The following is a 19,141-nucleotide window of genomic DNA, read 5'->3' as shown; positions in this document are numbered from 1 at the left end:
AAATATATCAGAAACATAATAAAAATGACAGAGAGGAATATGAAAATTTGAAAGCATTTAAGCATTTGGTTGACAATGCATAAAATTGAAATACAGGGATTCTAAAGGTCTCTAAACCAGCTGTACTTTACCCTACTATTCACTATGCCTTCCCTGGCAGTGCTTCTACCTAGTAATAGTCTCTGTACTATGATAAAAATGAATGATAATAATTTATTGAGTATATTCTCGCTATCAGGCACTGTTCTGAGTGTTTTATGAATGCATTTAATCTTCACAGCAACTCTAAAGTAGGTACTATTATTATGTATGGTTTACAGATGGGGAAACTGAGGCAGGCAGTTTGGCTCTGGAGCCCCCACTCTTGAACCCTATCATACACACACACACACACACACACAGACACACACACACACACACTCTATCAGAAATTGACAAATTATGGCCCAAGGGCCAAATCTGCCCCCCATGCCTGTTTTTGTAAATAAAGTTTTATTGGAACACAGCCACACTTACTCATTTACATACTGTCCAAGGCTGCTTTTGTACTACAGTTGCTGAGTTAATTAGTTGCAACAGAGACCTTATGACCTCCAAAGGTTAAAATATTTACTATCTAGCCCTTTACAGAAAAAGCTTTACAGAAAAGATAACCCTTGATATCCACTTTAAACTTCACTAAAAGAATGTGGTTTGGAAGGGGAAGAAATAGTACCTTATAATAATAATGCCTTGTATTTGGTATTTACAGTGGGTTTTTACATACTGATCTCAGTTACTTCTCATAACAACCCTGTGAAGTAGGTAGTCTTTTTTTATTTCCACTTTAGAAATGAAGAAACTGGGGTTCTGGGAGGTTAAATGACTTACACCACAGACTAGATGGTAAACTCCGTGAGTCTAGGGATCGTGTGTCTCTATCCGCATCACCTATCACAACACTAGGATAGAATGGGCATGCAGAAAATACTTGCTAAGTGAATGACAACTGTAAAGGTCACCCAGCTAGAGCATCCAGGTCCCCTCCTATTCTGGGGTTCTCCTGACCCCAAGGCTGCCGGACAGTGAAAAGAAGGACTTTCCTTTGACACCGGAATAAACAGAAGGTGGCTGACATGTCATTCTCCTGAGAGTTGATCGATTTTTGCTTCTGTATCTTTCTCTTCCTTAGTCAAAGATCATCTCAGTCAGACCAAACGGCTTTTTTGTTTCCCCTCAAATGCATAGTCACAGCCTTGAGAATTTTTGTGTCCTTGTGATTGGTGCATTTTTAGACAAGATTGAAACTGACGCCCTCGTGAGATGGTAGTCACATGAAATGGGGGTTTTGGATGGATTTCAGGCAGAGCTCTGCCCGCCCTCCTCCCACCCCATGATGAGTCACTACCCTTCCCAGAGCCGACTCAAGATTTTTGTTTTCTTTCATCTTGCTTTGTGCTGGTCATGTGAGGCTCGGGGTATTAATAGACCCTGGGCTTGGCCTTCTGAATCTCGTTGTTGGTCAAGGAGATAAAGGAACGGTTTGGCCAGTCCCTCTGTGCCATTTTTCACTCCTCTCTCGACCGTCACGCGCTGGTTGGTGACAGAGCTGAACTGGAAAGGCAGAGGACAGCCTGTCTGGTCACCGCCTGTGGACGTGGCCTCTGCTGATGTTTTGACTTCTTGCCGCTCTTTGTGGGCATTTGGTCAGTTCCTGACGTCCAGCCTTGGATCACCAGTACTAATCTTAAAAACCAGCCTCAGTCTTTCTCTGCCACCTTCCCCCAGCCTGATGACAGCAACTCTCCCTGTGTGTGAGAGAGATACATAAACCAGGCAGGAAAAGATTGGGGGTCTTTTTTTTTTTAACTTAGAGTAAAATTATGTTCAGGAAATTAAAAGTCTGTCCGTGGTTTGACAGGCTCCTAAGGGGCTCCATGGGGACAAAAGTTTTAAACAAATGCCTTGGAAGCAGAGGTTCTTTGAATTGCCTGGGGCTTTGATCCAAAAGTTTCAGTTCTTCTCTGCAGCCCAATTTTTAAAATGTCACTTTGCTAGTTCCCTCAGCCTTGATTCCAGCACCCAGCACAGTGTCATACTTGGTGTTTACTGACCTGAAGTGAAGTTGGGCTGGGGCCTGGCCAGGAGATGAAACTGCCTTGGAAGGTTTCCTAGGAGCAGAGATAGAAGCTTTAACATAAAGGGAGGTCCTGGGTTGCTAAATCTAGTTTACTGGCTCTAAGGCTAGTGAGTTTTACTTAGCCTGGTGGGTTCTGGTGCAATTAATTATTTTCACTTTATATCAACCTCTTTTGTTCGATAACTCTGTGAAAGCATGAAGTGTGTTAAGAAGGATCCCGCTGAGCCCTCTCACTCCTTGTGGCATAGTTGGTAAAGTTTAGTTTCTTGAGCCTCACTTTGCTCATCTGTTAACTGGGTAGAACCCCATGATCTCTAAGAGCCCATTCCAGTCTATAAAGTTTCATTTTTTCAATAATAGAATCTTTGTTTTTTTTTTAAATCTTGCCACATTTATAAAGAATTTTGCTTTTGAAGGGAAGAAAGATTATGCTAAGGGTGCACCAACTTAAATTATTATCTTTATTTCTTTTTGTTTGGTGATAACATGGGTGGTGGGAATGGGACATACTCCTTCAGTAAACCGACCAACCTTTATTTTCTACCTACTTTATGCCAGGCACTGCGCTAAGAGCTTTATGTGCATTCCCTCCTTTAACGCTGTCACCAATCTTGGAGACTCTAAGTATTACAAGTAGAGATGAAGAAACTGGGGCACCAAGAAATTCAGGAATTTACCCAGAGTCACAGAGCTAATAAGTGGTCAAAGCAAAACTTGCACATAAGTCTAAGAGCTACAAGGTTCCTAGCCTCTGAGTAGAAATATGAGTATACACTGTACATCCCTGAATGTCTCTTTCTTCCTATTATTGGCTTCTTTCTACAGAAAGTTAAGCGCAGTGAAAGTTTCTAATTAACAGACATTTTTATTGAATGCTACATAAGCAGGAGATATCTGGATAAGAATTGCCACTTCCTTGAAAAGTGACCATCGTTGCTGAACTTGAGCTTTTAGGTGCCTTGAGAGCAGTCCCAGCCAGTGGGGAGAAGTTCAAGTAGGGGTAAAAGAATTCCCGCTGGGAGTGATTATGTACAACTCCAACATCACAGGTCACAGGAGGTTTTGTTCCCTTTGGAGAACCTCAGCTTCACTTGCTGAAGTAGGACAAGTAGAATGAATTAGCCCTGGCTGAAGCCAACCTCTTTATATTTAAAAGAAAAAAGCAATTAAATATTCAGCCTGATGCCTAGGTTTTGAATTACCCCCATTTGTCTTTTACTCAGAGCATCTGCTTTTTATTGCATTGTGGCCCTGCCTGCCATTTATCTCTCCCCGTCAGTCTGTATCTACGTGTCATGTGACTCAAAAGTGAAGATTAGAGGAGAAAAATATCTCTGTAGTCTAAGCCTGGCAACTTCTATTTTTATCCACAGCTGTTGGAACTGATAGCAAAGTCACAGCTCACATCCCTGAGTGGCATTGCCCAAAAGAACTTCATGAACATTTTGGAAAAAGTGGTACTGAAAGGTGAGCTCTCTCTCTCACTCTCTCGCCCCTTTTTATAGGCCTGGGGCCGGGCAGATGGATTTTCCAATGCAGTGGACATGTCATTGGATTTAAGGGAATGTAAGCAGATGGAAATGAATGACTCCAGATGCATTTCAGGGGTGCTGGATTCCAGTTTAGAAAGGAGGGCCATTCATGCTCATGACAAAGGGTGAGACCATCACCCTCCTGTCCTTGTGTTGGGATCATCCATTTGTCCTGCTCTAAGCCTCTCAAGCTTCTTGGTGTAGGCACGTGTCCCAACCTTGGCTACTGAACCTCTAGATTCCAAATTCCTAGAAAATTGAGCTGTGTACAAGGCAGAATAGATCCATAGACTCTCTGAGCTAGAAAGAACTTTACGTCTCTGGCTCAACTGACTCATTGTGTATATGGGAGAAAGAGTGATTTATCCATAATCACACAAAGAGTCAGCCAGACTGGATGAGGATCCAAGCTCCTGACCCCCAGACCTGTGCTTCTGCCACTGATCATCTAAAAGAGACATCACTCCTGGGCAAAAGAAGCTGCTTTCAGATCAGGTGAGCTATTGGTGCTGGTAGGACAATGAAAAGAGAAAGAGTCTTTGTAGAAAACGGGGAGAAGAGAACAAAGAGGGACCTAGATAATGGAAACTCTATCCAATAACCTCGAGTGCAGAAGCTTGGCCAAGTGTAGAATAAACACCAGTGAGAAAGAAAACCATATCCCCAGTGGGTGTACCCAGGTAACACGAGCAGAGGAGAGAAGAAGAAAGAACCACTTGTGAACTATGGAGTGTTCTAGTCTCATAAACGTTAACTACTTTTTTTCTTCCCCACTCAAGTCCTGGAAGACCAACAAAACATTAGACTAATAAGGGAACTACTCCAGACCCTCTACACGTCCTTATGTACACTGGTCCAAAGAGTCGGCAAGTCTGTGCTGGTCGGGAACATTAACATGTGGGTGTATCGAATGGAGACAATTCTACACTGGCAACAGCAGCTGAACAACATCCAAATCACCAGGGTAAGCTGGAGCACCCCAGCCTCCTCCCAGCAGGAACGGCTGCAGCTGGTTCCTCTGCTGGGATGCTGGGCAGCCTCGCCAGGACTTTAAATCCTCTCTGGTGATGGAAAAGTCTGGACAGTTCTGATTGGATGCTTTCCATTGGGTGCTGAGGGTGGGCTGGGGGACCTTCCAATAAAGGGGGTGTGGGGAGAAGAACCTGGCAGCGCAGGATCAGAGTATATGAACGACGACAGCCAATGGAAACGTGTTGGGAAAGCTAGAAACTTGACCTTGGGGCCGATGTAGGCTATTTCACTGAAATCTCTAGTGGGATCTGGAGATCTCTGCCCATTTCCTCTTAAAGTGCGAGTTTGTTTATGGTGTTAGGATGCTGCCTTGTATACAACAGCGCTGTGATGGCAGTGGCTTGGAGAACTGGCACCAGCCTTTTAAAACTCTAGTTCCAATTATTAATAGTTATGATAAAGGAAGGCTTTGAGTAAAGGCTGTAAACATACAGGTAGGAAAAGACATGAGCACCTCCAGCCTCGGGTCTCACTGCCCGCCTCCTTGTGACCACTGATCTCCCCAAGTAGGGGAGGTCCCCCAAACACGCTGCCCACAAGGCCCTCACTCTGCCCGGGCCTCTGCTTGACCACATGGACATACTGAATAGCTTTGAGTAAAGGCTGTAAACATACAGGTAGGAAAAGACATGAGCAATTCTCACTCAAAGCAAACAAACCAAAAAAAACCACACGTTACCAGCTAAACCTCCTACCAGTAGTTTCTTTCGGCTTTTAAAACGTAAGTTGGCCCCCAGCTCTTGGCCTCTTAAGAGTGAGCAAGAGAACTAAGGCACAGAAAAAATGTGAGAAAGACGCTGGTGTAATCGCTCAAGGCTCCCTAATGGACACACACACTTAGGCGGCTCACGTAGCACTTGGCTGTCTTATCTAATCACTGACCATGGCTGTTTTAAGTGGTTCCGGGACCCAGGCTGATAAAGTTTGGGTCTGCCCCGTCTCTCGAGAAAGAAACATGAAAAAACTTCGTTGACCTCTTTTAAATATTTCACTCTATGAAGTTTGCAAAATGCAGTGTCCTTGACTTTACTGTTAATAACCTCTCTGTGCCTTAGTTGTTTTTTTCCTTAACTCTGAAGCAGCAAATAATTGGAAGTCTCAGAGTTCTGTGACTTCCTTAGAGTCACTTAGGCTACAGTACACACACACACACACACACACACACCCCAGTGATACTCAACCAGCGATATAAATGAGCAAGTCCCATTAGTCCCAAGGGCATCTTCCCTCCAGCAACTTGGAACACCCATTTAGATGGTCACACTTGCCCAGAACTTGCCTCTGTTCTCTCTGTCCACCTCACAGGAGCCCCACCTTGGCCACATCTGCCCACATACCTTGCACTTCCATGGGCTTACTTCCCCAAAGCCCCCCTCTATTAATCTACAAACTCTCTTGGGAGGTACCCATTGTAGTTGCTATAACTCTTCATGGAGTGAGGGTAAAGGGGGATCAGAGAAGCCCAGTGACTCTCCCCAAGTGACACAGCAATCAGGGCCAGAGCTGAGGCCAGAACCCTGGGCTTCTTATTCTTAAAACGGCAAAGCTTTTAACATCAGTGGTTTCCAAACTTTTTTTCAATCTCGCTTTCTTCCAACTATTTATTCAATGACCCAGCCTTTTGCAAACCTTTTAAATCTAATGAAATCCTATGCAGGACAGATCAAACGCTGAAGTTCATCTCACCCTCCCCTCTGCTCACGGCACCCCAGTCAGGCCAAGCTATTCTCTGCACACTCTAAGCTTGGTCCTGCCTCGGGGTTTTTAAGCCACCTCCCTCCCTGACCATCCAATCTACGGAAGCCACTATCATCTTACCTTCTTCAGAGCCGCTACTATGATCTGAAATCATCTCGTATGTATATTCACTTTCCTGTCTCCTGCACTGGCTTATAAACTCCACAAAGAAAGGACATCACCATCTTGTTCCCTGCTCTATTCCTTGTCCCTGGACCAGAGCAGATGGCAGTCAATAAGTTTTAGTTGAATAAATAAATGATTGAAGGGGACACTCCTCCCACCACCTACCTTAGAACTTGTTCAATGTGCAGAGGAATACAGTTGGAAAATATTGCCCTGTATTTACAGTTGAGCATGAAAATTGACCAACTGCAGGATCTGGGACTAGTGATTCGAATTCTCTGTGCCTCAATTTCCTCATTTGGAAAATGGAGGCAGTCGTGCCTATCTCAATGCCCTGGTGTGAGATTTAATCAGGTAATATATAGAAAGCACTCAGAACAGTGCCTGACACATAGTAAGTATTGTAAATGCGTCAGCTGTTATTATTATGAAGGACTCACTCTGTGGCAGACACTCTTCTAAGTCCTCTAATGTATTCATTAACTCATCTAGCGACTAACTGTAAGTAGGAGTCATCATAATAGCTAACATTTACTGGCCACTGTGCTCAGTACTTCCAGGCATTGTCTCATGAGAAAAATCACACTGAGTGGTTAAGAACAATCTGGCCGGGCCCGCCCCACCAATAAGATGTGGGTTGAACCCAGGCCTGTCTGCAGAGGCTATACTTTTACCCATGACACTCTACTCCCTCATGCCCTCCTTCCCAGCCCCCCTTGGCTCTGAGCTACAATATTTTGAGAGCCATGCTGGAAGGAAAGATTGAGAGAGAGAGAAGGAACTTAATTACTTCAGTCTGGACTGTATTTTAAAACTTACTTTTTAACAGTTTGGACCAAAGAGAAGTATGTTATTACGTGAAAATGTTAAGGTGACATTTACAGTAATTGCTTTCTATTTGCCAAAGTTCTATCAGTATTTTCCCAGCAGATAATCTTGTTTTCCTTCAAAATTTCCTATCTAATTCTATGGAGCCAATTTTTATTGGCAAAAATAATTTATATAATAAAGAATGAAGGGGAAAAAAAACTAAGAGAACTGGCTTGTAGGGGAAAAAAAGCAAATAGAATCATAGTGTCCTGTGAACAAGGCAGAGAGAGTCTGGAAGCATGGGGGGGGTGGGCAGGATGAATATAAAAAGATTTTCAGCAAAACACTTGATAGGGGGAGCACGACTAACTTCTTTTTCTTTTATATGTTTATATTCAAATAGAAGAAGGCATGCAAGCAGTTAATCATTTACCAGGAGTAAGGACTCAGCATGGGGTCTGGGCAAGGATTTTGGAAAAGTTCAGGTTTGAAAATCTGAGAGTGAATTCTGCCAAGTGGACTTTAATAGGAGTTCATGTAATAATTGGCCTGGGAGTTTTAACCAAAAAAGTAGATGCTTTGAAGTGCTGGAAACAAAAAGAAAATCTCATGGCAGTTTTATTGGCTCATACAATCAGCAGCAGATGATAAATGACAAATAGGTCTAGGACCTTCTGCAGTCCGGCAAAGTCCTGAATTTTGCAAACAATTGAAAGTTCAGCCCAGCAGCCTGAACGATATAAATTGTCAAGTCACAGACACTTCTCACGAATTAGGAGGCTGAAGCTACTCCAAGTCTGAGATTGCTGGAGCTGGAAAGGATCTTCAGAGACTTCTACTAAGCCAGTTCATTTTGGACACAGGGGAACTGAGACCCAGATTTCCCAAGGGCACTTGGGATCCGGATCTGCTGCTCGTCCAACCCATGTCCCTCCCATGCCACCTCCCATTCTTCTCCATCGTCCAACTTCCCAAGCCGCCCTGCCACTGCCCACCTTCCCTCTGCACGCCTGTCCTGCTCTGCAGAGACGCAGGAGGGAATTGCTGAGACTGTGTGTCCCCCTGGAATCCTGTGTGTTCCAGCCTTGATGTGCCTCGTACAGAGTTTAGTTCCCTAAAATTTCGAGGAGGGAACTCAGTACTCATTCCCAGGATATTTTCCCCTCAGCTGAGGAAGGGTTTCTTCATCCTGTTTTGTTTTTTTTGTTGTTTTTTTGTGTGACCTCCAGAGGTGATAGAACACTGAGCTAAAAATGTCAGTAGTTCAAATTCAAGAGCTCACCCAGGACTAGCATGGGAAGGACAAAGAACCATGGTCTCGAGCGATTTGAGCTGACTTCTTATCCAGATGGCAGCAGCCAGTTGCTGTTCAAGAAATAGCAACAAGTACTACTGAGGACCTTCTGTACAGACTGTTCCCATAGCACTTGGCGCTTACATCCTTGATGGCATTTAACCTTTGTTCTCTAATGACTTGGTTATATTTCTGGGTCTCTCGCCCACTGCAGCAGCTCCGGTGCCAGGCATAATAGGTACTCAGGAGAGGGGTTTTGTGCTGGGCTAGTCTGCAAGGGATACAAGCTTAGACCTTGCCTTCGAGGATCTGGGTCTGGGTGGAATAACATGAGCTCATCAGAATTTAAACATTAAAGGGCTTAAATATAAATTCAAGGATACGTAGAAGCAACTTCTGCAGAAGCTCATGATTAACTGCCAGTGTGTTCTCCACAGACCAGTAGTTATCAGAATGTCCCGTACAGCCCTAGGTTTGAATAGAGACGCCTCAATGGATGATGGATCTTAGGCTGAAAGGTTCTTGACCAGCCATTCCCAAAGCGTGCATACACGTGTGTACACACACACACACACACACACACACACACACACACACACACACACCAGTATAGAGTCTTTCTGTTGTTGCTGTTTGTACCTATTGAATTATTTGACTTCTATCATTCCACAAATATTTATTGAGTGCCTACTATATGCTAGCACACTTCTAGACTCTTCTAGACATAGCAATGAAAAAACACAAAAATTTCTGCCTCCGTGGAGCTTCCTTCTGCAGATGGGTTACGTGACATGACAATAAGGAAGTTGTTGCAAAAGGCACCTGAAAGAGATCCTAGGAATTCTAGGAAGATGCAGTGGCTAAGGCCTGAGGGAGTCACCAAAGCAGAAAAGGCCTTTCAGAGGAAGTGAGTTTGAACTGGATGTGAAGAAGAGTCACATGTGGACAAGCAGAGGCCCAGGCAGAGTGAGGGCCTTGTGGGCAGCGTGTTTGGGGGCCAGTGAGAAAACCTACTTGGGGAGATCAGTGGTCACAAGGAGGTGGGCAGTGAGACCCGAGGCTGGAGGTGCTCTGTCCAGGGTAGTGAGTCCTTTGGGAAGGTAGCGAACATTGTAATTGAGTGAAGCACAGGAATCCAACGTGCGCTATTAGGGGAATCTTTCAGAGAAAAAGTGTAAATAGATGAAGGGGATTCAGACCTCCAGGTATAAAATAAATGAGCCATTGGGGCTGTAATATACAATATAAAGAATACGGTCAATAAAACTGTAATCACTTTATATGGGGACACATGGTTACTAGACTTATCGTGGTGATCATTTCATAATGCATGCAAAAAAAAAAGCCTTGTGCAACTTAGGAAAATCCCTCTGGCACCATCTGCGAGCCGCTCCAGGCTGTTCTTTGCGGGTCTCGGTCATGGGTCCTGTGTCTGTACTTAGAGTAGAGAGAACTGCTGCTTTGGTCTCTGATCAATAAACCACCTTGAGGCTGGAGGATGAGGGGACAGCTGCATCCTTGGTGTCACCTGGTGCATAGCTACTCTCTGCCCTGCAACTTAACATAACCCTTCTCCCCACAGCCTGCCTTCAAAGGCCTCACCTTCACTGACCTGCCTTTGTGCTTACAACTGAACATTATGCAAAGGCTGAGCGACGGGCGAGACCTGGTCAGCCTGGGCCAGGCAGCCCCTGACCTGCACGTGCTCAGCGAGGACCGGCTCTTATGGAAGAAGCTCTGCCAGTACCACTTCTCCGAGCGGCAGGTCAGTGCAGCCCAGTGGCCATTCTTCCTTCTCTTCCTCTCTGCCCGCCGCCCTCAAGCTGCCTTGGCATCCTTCTCAAACCCACTCTCCAGGGCTCCCTGGTTTGACTAGAAAACAGTTCAAGGAGTTTCTAAATAATATCTGTGAGATTTTGTTTATGTGTTTCAATAGGAAGAAAAAAACCACCTTATATTCTTAACCTAGTCCCATGTTACAACTTGCTCCAAAAAAATTCATAAATTGGCACCAGTCCTTCTTTTCTCTAACAAAATAACTTACATTTTTATGAGATTTTACAGCTAAAGGACTTACTGATGTTATTTCATTTTGTGTTAATGACCCAGGGAAGGGTAGATATCGTTATGCCCACTTCAAACAGATGGAGAGACTAAGGCCACAAGTGGCTAAGTGACATATCCAAATTAGTGGAGCGCTCTCTAGGTGGGGAAACTGGCCTTGGATTTGAATTTGGGCCTTCTGACACCAGCTCTAGGCCTCTTTCCCCTCCGCACACTGCCTCAGATTTTTTTTCCACCTTCTTTACATAGAAGTGTGAGCACAACAAGTGCTGTTCACGAAACCACTAATATTTCGATATAAAATAGAGCCATTGTGCCAAGCAGTCACTGCATCTCCCTGGAAATAATCACTCAAGTTACAGCAAAGAAAAGACTGAAGTGGTTTATTGAGATGACCTAAACTTTCAAGACCATCCAAATGCAATTTAGTACAGGTCACCAGTCAGGCGTCATCGGCCACCTGTTTCTTTTAAAGACTGGTTAAAAGGTATTGTTTCCTTCACTAGGTAGAGCTCAGAAGCTACTTCTTTATATCTTTGCTACTTTTTCCCTAGCTGTTGCCAGGGTATAGATGAAAAAGGTGGAAAGGAGGCAGGAGCAGAACTTTTCAGAACTACTTTTATTTGTTTGATATTTAGATCCGCAAGCGATTAATTTTGTCAGATAAAGGACAGCTGGATTGGAAGAAGATGTATTTTAAACTTGTGCGCTGTTACCCACGGAAAGAGCAGTATGGAGACACCCTTCAGCTTTGCAGACACTGCCATATTCTTTCCTGGAAGGTATATGTCTTGGAGGTTGTTGCCACACATCCCCAGCCCAGCCCCTAAGAGCCAATGGCGCTAGCGCTGTGTCGCCAAATGCTTTCCTGCTCTTCACTGTTGTAGCCCCCAGCTGAAGGTGAAGGTAAAACTGATTCAGAAACTTTCAAAGACCTTTGTTTCCTTCACCCCGCTGTGTTTATTTTTTTCTGCAAGCCCCCCCCAGACTCCCCCATCGCTCTGTGCACGCGTGCGTGTGAGCACACACACCCACACACGCAGCTCTTTAGTTTTTCCATAACACAGGGCATTCTTGACAGAGGAATGTTGTTTTGAGGTTGGGCAATGCCTTACTTAGGGTGCTACAAGCCAATGAGATGCCGCCGAGAATGCCCACCTAACCACGATGTTCCTTTCTAGGGCACCGATCACCCGTGCACAGCCAATAACCCAGAGAGCTGCTCCGTTTCACTTTCACCCCAGGACTTTATCAACTTGTTCAAGTTCTGAATCCCAGCACATGACAACACTTCAGAAGGGTCCCCCTGCTGACTGGATGGTTGGAAATACGGAGTTTGGACGCTTCATTTGTAAATAGTGTACATTTTAGACATTGGCTCAAAACTTCTGCGATAAGCCATTGAGAGGACGTTGGAGGGGAGAGACGCAGTTGCTGGCTGGGAATTTAAGCATATGGACTTCTCATTAGAATTGGTATGGAAAAGCAGAAATACTGTAAATAAACTATTTTTCCTAATGATTTGCCAGCAAGACTATGAGGCAGGAATTCTATTTCATCGGTGAAAATGGAATTCTCTTGACGTTCACTGAGACTCCTTTATAGTTCCCTAGAGATGTGGGAGAAAGGGGCAAAACTCAAATACAAGATAGAATGCTCTCTGTTTACAATGTGAAAATGTGTTGGAAAAAAAAAAAAAGAAGAAAAACTACATATGAGAAATCCCTGGGCTTTGGGTTTTGATCTGGAGTTTGTTTTGAAAAGGCAAAGGAAGCACCACTCATCTTAAACCCGCATGGGTATAGGGCCTTATCTTCTGAAGATACCACACAATAGTCTACCTCGGAAAGCTACAATACTCGCTCGGACAAAGCGCGTGGTCCAGTAGGCAGTCTCTGTTTTTCTTGTTTCTTCATCATATAAAAAGTGATTTAAAACAGGAAGAGATATTGGAGGCAATCCTCATCATGCTTCAGGCTTCCTTTTTAGACGAATGGGACACTCTTTGGGGTTGCCTCTTTGCTAGAACAACCCCAAAGCATCTATGCCTTTTTTCCTTCCATGTTGTAGCTCATTCGGGACAACATCATAAGGCCAATTAAAAACAGTTCAAGAGGAAATCCTGCCACAGAAAAGATGGAATTAGTCACCCAATAGCTGTGAAGACTTTCTTATTCCTGTTTAACTTCTTGGCTTGTCTGGGCTTCCTGGGGTATCTTCACGGATAAGCCTCTCCCTGGGGACTGTTTGGAGCCAGAGTACTGATAAAGGCTTGTAAACCAGGTTTTTACATATCAGCTGCTGTTCCTCTTGGTGGGTGATAGTTGAGGAGTTTTCTTTACATGCAACACCAAAATTTAGTCAACCTGAGGTAGGGCTTCTTGTAAGGATGATAAAGTAAAGCCTGGCGTTCCAGCCAGATAGGGAGCAGAGGTACCATGAGTTCATCCTTAACTTGCTCCAAACCCCAGGGGAACTTGCTAGGCCAATACCAGCAGGTAACTATGTGGGAGAAGGAAATCTCAGGACTTACGGAGTCAATATTCCTGGGAGGGAATGGGGGATGTTTTTGTTTTTTACTTTTTATAGAACTTTGCTTTTCTACAACAATGTACATATTTCTGCAATTGTATTTGCTTTCCTTTTTTTTTAGTAAGTAAAGTGGCCACCCAGCATGACCTTGGCACATAAGTGAAGCAGAAATAGGAACTTGGTTCACATTTACGTTGAGGAGCAGTGTATTCTTAGGGGTTGAATCTGGGGTGACCTGAAATGGGGAGAGATGGTTAAGAATGTACAGAGACAAGCCAAGGGACCAACTAGTGATGTAGGACCCCTTCACGCCCTTCCCTCAAAGCACAACCCAAGTACCAGCATCCGGAAGGGAACTCGACCACTAGTTGATGTTCCTCACTTTGCAAGGTCTGTGCCTACACCAGGATTTCTTAATATCTTTTTTCGTCACCACCCCCCTGAACAAGAAAAAAGTAAGTTGTTTATTTCAACTCTGAGCAAAAGTAAATACTGAAGAATAAGATCTTGTTGGGTAAGGTTGAGCTTTGGAGGGCCACAAACTACTGTAACACCTCTTCTCCCCCCGAGTCAAGGTCACACTGAGAATGCAGGGTCCAGACCATGGAATAAAAAGCTCTGTCTTCCATAATTCAGGCAGGTTCTCGCAAAGGTCTCAGCTTCCTTAAAGATGTGAGTGGAGCTGGGGCTGTCGTTGCTGTGAGGGCTCTGGAACCGTTGACTCTGGCATTTTTGGGCGTTCATGGCCTTCCACATCTTCCCCCCAACTCATGACCTCCACCCCTCCACGCTGAAGGAGCAGACGGAGACTCCTCGGCACCTTCAGGTTTGCAGTCCCAGAAATGTTGCCTGCTTTTGCTGTCAGCACGAAACTGGCGAACCAGTGTCACTTGGACTGTCCGTGGTGCTCATGACCGCATAGCGTGCCCCAGGCAGCAGGAGCATCTGTGCAGAACGACCCTACCACAAGGGATAGGCTTAACGGTTTTCTGAAATGTCTACCCAGATGGTGACTCGGGGCTCTCCCCATCTCCTCTGGCATAATTGGAGGTGGTGTGTGACAGAGTCAAGGAAAATTTTTAAGGAAAAGAAAAGAAGAAACCAACATTTGTGGTTCCCTTTCATTGGAAGAGGAGAATGAGGAAGGAAATGGCAGGTGGAGAGGGAGAGGGGAAGGAATAGAAGTGGCGTGTCTTTGATGCTGTGGTTTGTGGGAGGGCAGTGGGGAAAAAGAGCACAGCAGGTGTGAGCACCTGTGTTGGTGCCACTGGGTGGCTGTGAAGCATGGCCAGAGCCTCACGTATAAGTAAAGCGAGTTAAAAAGAAAATGCTTGTTCCCTGGGCACTAATTGTCTATAGAATTTCTATTGGCAAACCCTCCCAGGACAAAGTGACCTAAAAAACAAAAACAAAGAATCTCTGTCTCAGAACCGCTGTTCTAAAAGCCAGAAGGGACATGACAATGGAAAGTGCTGGAAGAGACAGAATGCTCTACTGTCTTTGCTGTACCTACCTACCCCCACCCCAACTCTGTAAAGGAGAATTTAAAATTGATGTCAAATATGAAAGTAGCCTGGACTTCCAGAGAAGGAAAGAGTTTTGTCCAGGACAGTGGAAGCCGAGCCACAGGGGTGTTATGCTTTGGTTCAACACACAGGTTTCCGAGCAACGATCCTAGAGTCTTGAGAAGAAGGCACAGCATTTGAGGAAAGGAGAATATGCGAAGCTTAGGAGGGCTCAACTTATAACAAGATCCAGACATTTTAAACTAGATGGTGTTATTACTCAATGCTGTTACTTTTAGTGGATGGACCAGTCACGTGGGAGGATTGTAGCAGAAACTACAATGTGAAAACATCCCCAGTTTTGAGATCAAAAGGGTCAGCTGTAAGATGACCTATGTTTAGTGATGATCCATTTTATATTGAAGTGGCTCAGAGGAGATATTGATATTTTAGATGGGCTGCAAAACTGTCAAGGCAAGAACAGGCTTTACTTGGCAATGGTGAAGGAAGGTAATGAGTGTGTATTTCCTTATTGCCACAGTTCTCTCTTCATAAACTGTTTGGGAGCTTGCAATTAACAGAGCCTCCTTGTTTCCGTTGTTTTTATACGGGAGAAGAGAAAGAGCTTGGAATTTCATTTGTCTAAGCAAGTGGTGTGATTTACAAGAAGTTCAGTCATTTCAAAAGTATATCATTCTTAGTGTTCAATACAATGTTTATCATAAAATAGGCACCTGAGTTTATATATTCCTGCCAGGCTGAAGGGCAATTATGTCTTGCTATGCAAACACGCTATTTTACGTGTGAATTTTTTTAACTGTAATAATTTTATGTGTGAATTTTTTTTAAACTAAACTCTATCATCATTTTCTATGTTGACATCTGTTGTTTTTCGTGTTTTTTTGTTTTAATCTGTTTCCAACTCTCCGAGTCTGTGAACCATCCTCTGACTGGATGCTGGCCTAAAATCCTATTAGTGTTTAAACAGACCTCAGAAACACCCTCAACCTCTAGGCAATCGCAGAGATGGGGCTCTTTGATATATCTCTGGCCCCTGATGTCTTCAACAAACAAGATCGTAATTCCTTTAAACTCAATGTTTTCTGTAGATGCTTTCTTCTCCGTTTTGTTAAGGAGAGTCAACCCTCGTGGTTTTCCAAAGGCAGGAAACTCCTCCCCCAGACTTGAGCGCTGGGAGGGACGTTAGAAACGCTGGAGTCTGGCATTCCTCCTGCCTTTCAAAATGAGGTAGTGGGTCCAGAATATTCAGGTGACATGCCTCAACCCACCTGGCGCTCAACAGTGGACCTGAGCGTAAACTTGGGACTTTCTGAGGCCTTGACTTTGTAACCCCTGCCCCAGCACCTTTTGTTGTGGCTGGACACACGTGACACCTAAGCTGATTCTTCTCAAGACGTTCGCTGTGGAAGGCACGTTCGTGTCCAGTGTTCGGTGTCCGGCCGTTAACTGTTAAAGACATTTTAAGTCCCTGATTCTTCCTGGAGAAGTTAAGGGGTTGCTTAACATTGTTACTGACTCTGACTCTGCTGTGAGTACGGCATACTAGTGAGTACAGCCTGCTTGCCACAAAGTAAGCAGCATATTTTGACAAGTTTATTTTTCCCTGGATAATTAGATTTTAATTATAAAGGTGGCCCCTGAGACACCTAATGGCTGAGCAGCTGGCTTGCTTTCTAGAAACTGAGGTTCTGATGATAACCAAGCAGGTATTCCCTCTCCCCTTAGACTAAAAGGTACATTTGATCCATCCCTTCCATCTCCCTGGTACCTGCTGTGAGATCCAATAAGCTTCCACCCAGTGGAAGATCACTCTCTGCTAAACCTCACAAGCAAAGGGGGGTTGTTCCATGAGGCAGCAAGGAGCAAGGGACCACGATATTCATGACTTTGTCTGCTAGACATTTTTCAAAGTGTCCTTGAACTCAGCAAACAAAGCTTTCTGAGAGATCTCTCAAAACTCAGGCCCTGCTCCGTCTGGCCAAAAATGGATGGCTGCTTCAAAACTCTGAACTTCTTGAAACTCCATCTGCTACAACATTACTTCTGGAGTTTGAACATGACTTTTTCTGTCTCTGAGTATAGAAATGTTTGTTTAATTAATGATACACAAGTCTGTTAAACAGAAGGCTCCAAGCAGTGCTCTACACTTGAGAACACTTGGCGCCATCTTTATCCTACCAAGTGCCAATCACCCTAGCCAGAGGGGGTGTCTATTAAAGTCCATATCCTAAGCTTTAGAAGCTTTAAAGTACTTTTTTAATTAAAAATACAATAGGGGATTGAACATTTTAACTAAAAGTTTAAGGTTAGACCAATTACATGCAAAGATGTTTATTTAATATTGTGTGAGCTGAGTCTTTCTGTATAAATTATTTGCACTCTTTTCTTGCATGATGAACTGATTTCTTTTTTTATAGTTGTTTGTACCAGACGGTGGCGTATTTTTGTAAAAATTTTTTGACACTGAATTGCAATAAATGTTTTTCCAACAACACACACTGGTGCATTTTTGGTGCATGTCAATTCAAGTTGGTTTTTTAATCGAACTGAGTATGTTTATCTTTTGCTGAGTGAAAGTTATATTCCTTCTCCCAGAAACTTATCATCGTTGTAAAATTTTCTAGGAATACATAGAAAACTAAGCTTGCTGCTGAGTACCAACCTGAATCAGAAATACAGTATTATGCTCAAATGAGGTATTTCCACTTACTATTCATATAATAGAATGCTTTGGGAATAATGAACTTTAAAGTCAGTATTAATTTACTCATCAACAGACATTTATTGAACAGCTACTACGTGCTACACTGTGCAAGGCACTGGGTATAGGATGGTGAACAAGACAGACGGGGTCTCTATCCTAATGGAATTTAGATTCTAGTGGGAAAGAAAAAAACAAGTAGGGGATGAATTTAATTTGTAATAAGTGCTATGAAGGGAATAAACAAGGGACTGAGATGCAGAATAACAAGGTGGGTTGGGGGTAGGGGGAGCTCTCTGAGGAAGTGATGTTGAAAGGTGAGAAGGAGCCAGCCTCAGAAGATGAGGGCACGAGCATGCCAGAAAGAGGAAACGGCTTGTGCAAGGTTCAGATCATGGTCCTGTCACTTACCTGCAGTGTAACTTTTGTCACCTTACTTAGCACCCTTCTCTGTGTCCGTTTCCTCGACTCTGTTGATAATCTATTGCTGTGGCTGTGAGTGTTAAGTGAGCTAATACATGTAAAGTGCTAGGAGCCAGGCACATAAAATGTGAGCTCGGTAAATGTTAATAATTATGATTTCCTGAGCAGCAAGAGAATCGGGTTAGGAATTGCACTGCATTCCTAGTTGGGTATAATATGCTCAAGTGACTAACCCATGGATGACAGACTTCCCCAACACATTTACTCTGGAACCTGCCCTGATCCTGCCACTAACTCTCCATCAGAAAATGACATAAAAGGCACCTGAGGATAATTAGAGATTTTTTTTTTTTAACTCCCAACAGGATCACAAAATCTCACCATTCCCTACACATCCCATGCATTCTTTGCGCAGGCCGTTCCACCTCCCTAGAACGCTTTTCCCAGCCCCTCTATCTGATAAGCATCTATTGCTCCTCAGGACCACCTCCTGGCTGAAGCTCCCTCCAACTGAGAAAATCTCATCTTCTGTATCACTTTTTTGCATATGGACTTTGTTACACTGTAATCTTATTTGTACCTAGCACAGTGCCTGGGCTGAATCAATGAATAAACCCACACACAGATTCATAAAATGCTTTTGAAAGTCTCAGGACCACAAACTTACCCTGGACTAGAATAAGAATCAGCCTGAGCTTACATGCATACAACTATTTATAGTGTCTTGGTTAAAAATTAATGGTAGTTGAAAAAGTAACAAATGTGGAAACCTCGTGTTCATTAAAGTTTCTTTTAAGTTCAACTAAACCTTTACAAGTCTAGTAAATTTTCATACGAAATAAGAGGGTCTTTTATTACTGTTTGATAAACTCACATTGGACAGACTAAACAAGTCCCTTTTACAAACAATAAAAGTTCCTTTAAACGTTTTAAAGCTGCAATTATAACTCTAATGCATTTGCTTTTTTAAAAAATAAGCACTTCAAATACCTGCTCAAAGAAGCTTCAACCCTAATAAGCAAAACATTCCCAAGTAAATTAATAACTTATAAATTTAGTAAACATAAATATATCTCAAATTCTGTAAAAAGAATCTAAGATTGTTAATGTTAGTGAAATTTTTATACCTTTCCATTAAAAATCATATCTTAGGGGCTTCCCTGGGGGCGCAGTGGTTGAGAGTCCGCCTGCCGATGCAGGGGACGTGGGTTCGTGCCCCGGTCCGGGAGGATCCCACATGCCGCG

General features: G+C 43.7%; 2 protein-coding genes across 5 annotated transcripts in view; one reads left to right on the top strand and one right to left on the bottom strand.

Moving 5' to 3' along the window:
* FBXO32 (F-box protein 32) overlaps window positions 1-17,266 on the top strand; it is a 34,474-nt gene extending 17,208 nt beyond the window's left edge. The window contains exons 5-9 of one of the 2 annotated variants that reach the window (XM_004321334.4): window positions 3,493-3,586; window positions 4,431-4,615; window positions 10,233-10,415; window positions 11,353-11,496; window positions 11,896-17,266. In XM_004321334.4, the coding sequence (XP_004321382.1) occupies window positions 3,493-3,586; window positions 4,431-4,615; window positions 10,233-10,415; window positions 11,353-11,496; window positions 11,896-11,985 (696 nt within the window). In that variant the 3' untranslated portion in view covers window positions 11,986-17,266. The remainder of the gene's footprint in view (window positions 1-3,492; window positions 3,587-4,430; window positions 4,616-10,232; window positions 10,416-11,352; window positions 11,497-11,895) is intronic. The other variant, XM_073794718.1, reaches the window with a different exon arrangement.
* The window catches only part of NTAQ1 (N-terminal glutamine amidase 1), a 209,103-nt gene that overhangs the window by 131,812 nt on the left and 58,150 nt on the right, over window positions 1-19,141 (bottom strand). Inside the window, exons 6-7 of one of the 3 annotated variants that reach the window (XM_019932040.3) lie at window positions 2,094-2,150; window positions 95-1,787 (exon numbers count right to left, since the gene is read on the bottom strand). The exons of the other annotated variants lie outside the window; for them this stretch is intronic. Of the exons in view, the coding sequence (XP_019787599.1) occupies window positions 1,687-1,787; window positions 2,094-2,150 (158 nt within the window). The 3' untranslated portion in view covers window positions 95-1,686. Of the gene's footprint in view, window positions 1-94; window positions 1,788-2,093; window positions 2,151-19,141 lie in introns of those variants that run through there. 3 annotated transcript variants of the gene reach the window in all.

Source organism: Tursiops truncatus, chromosome 17 (genome assembly GCF_011762595.2).
Source record: "Tursiops truncatus isolate mTurTru1 chromosome 17, mTurTru1.mat.Y, whole genome shotgun sequence".
Lineage (NCBI taxonomy): Eukaryota > Metazoa > Chordata > Mammalia > Artiodactyla > Delphinidae > Tursiops > Tursiops truncatus.
This window is presented reverse-complemented; position numbering and strand designations above follow the sequence as displayed.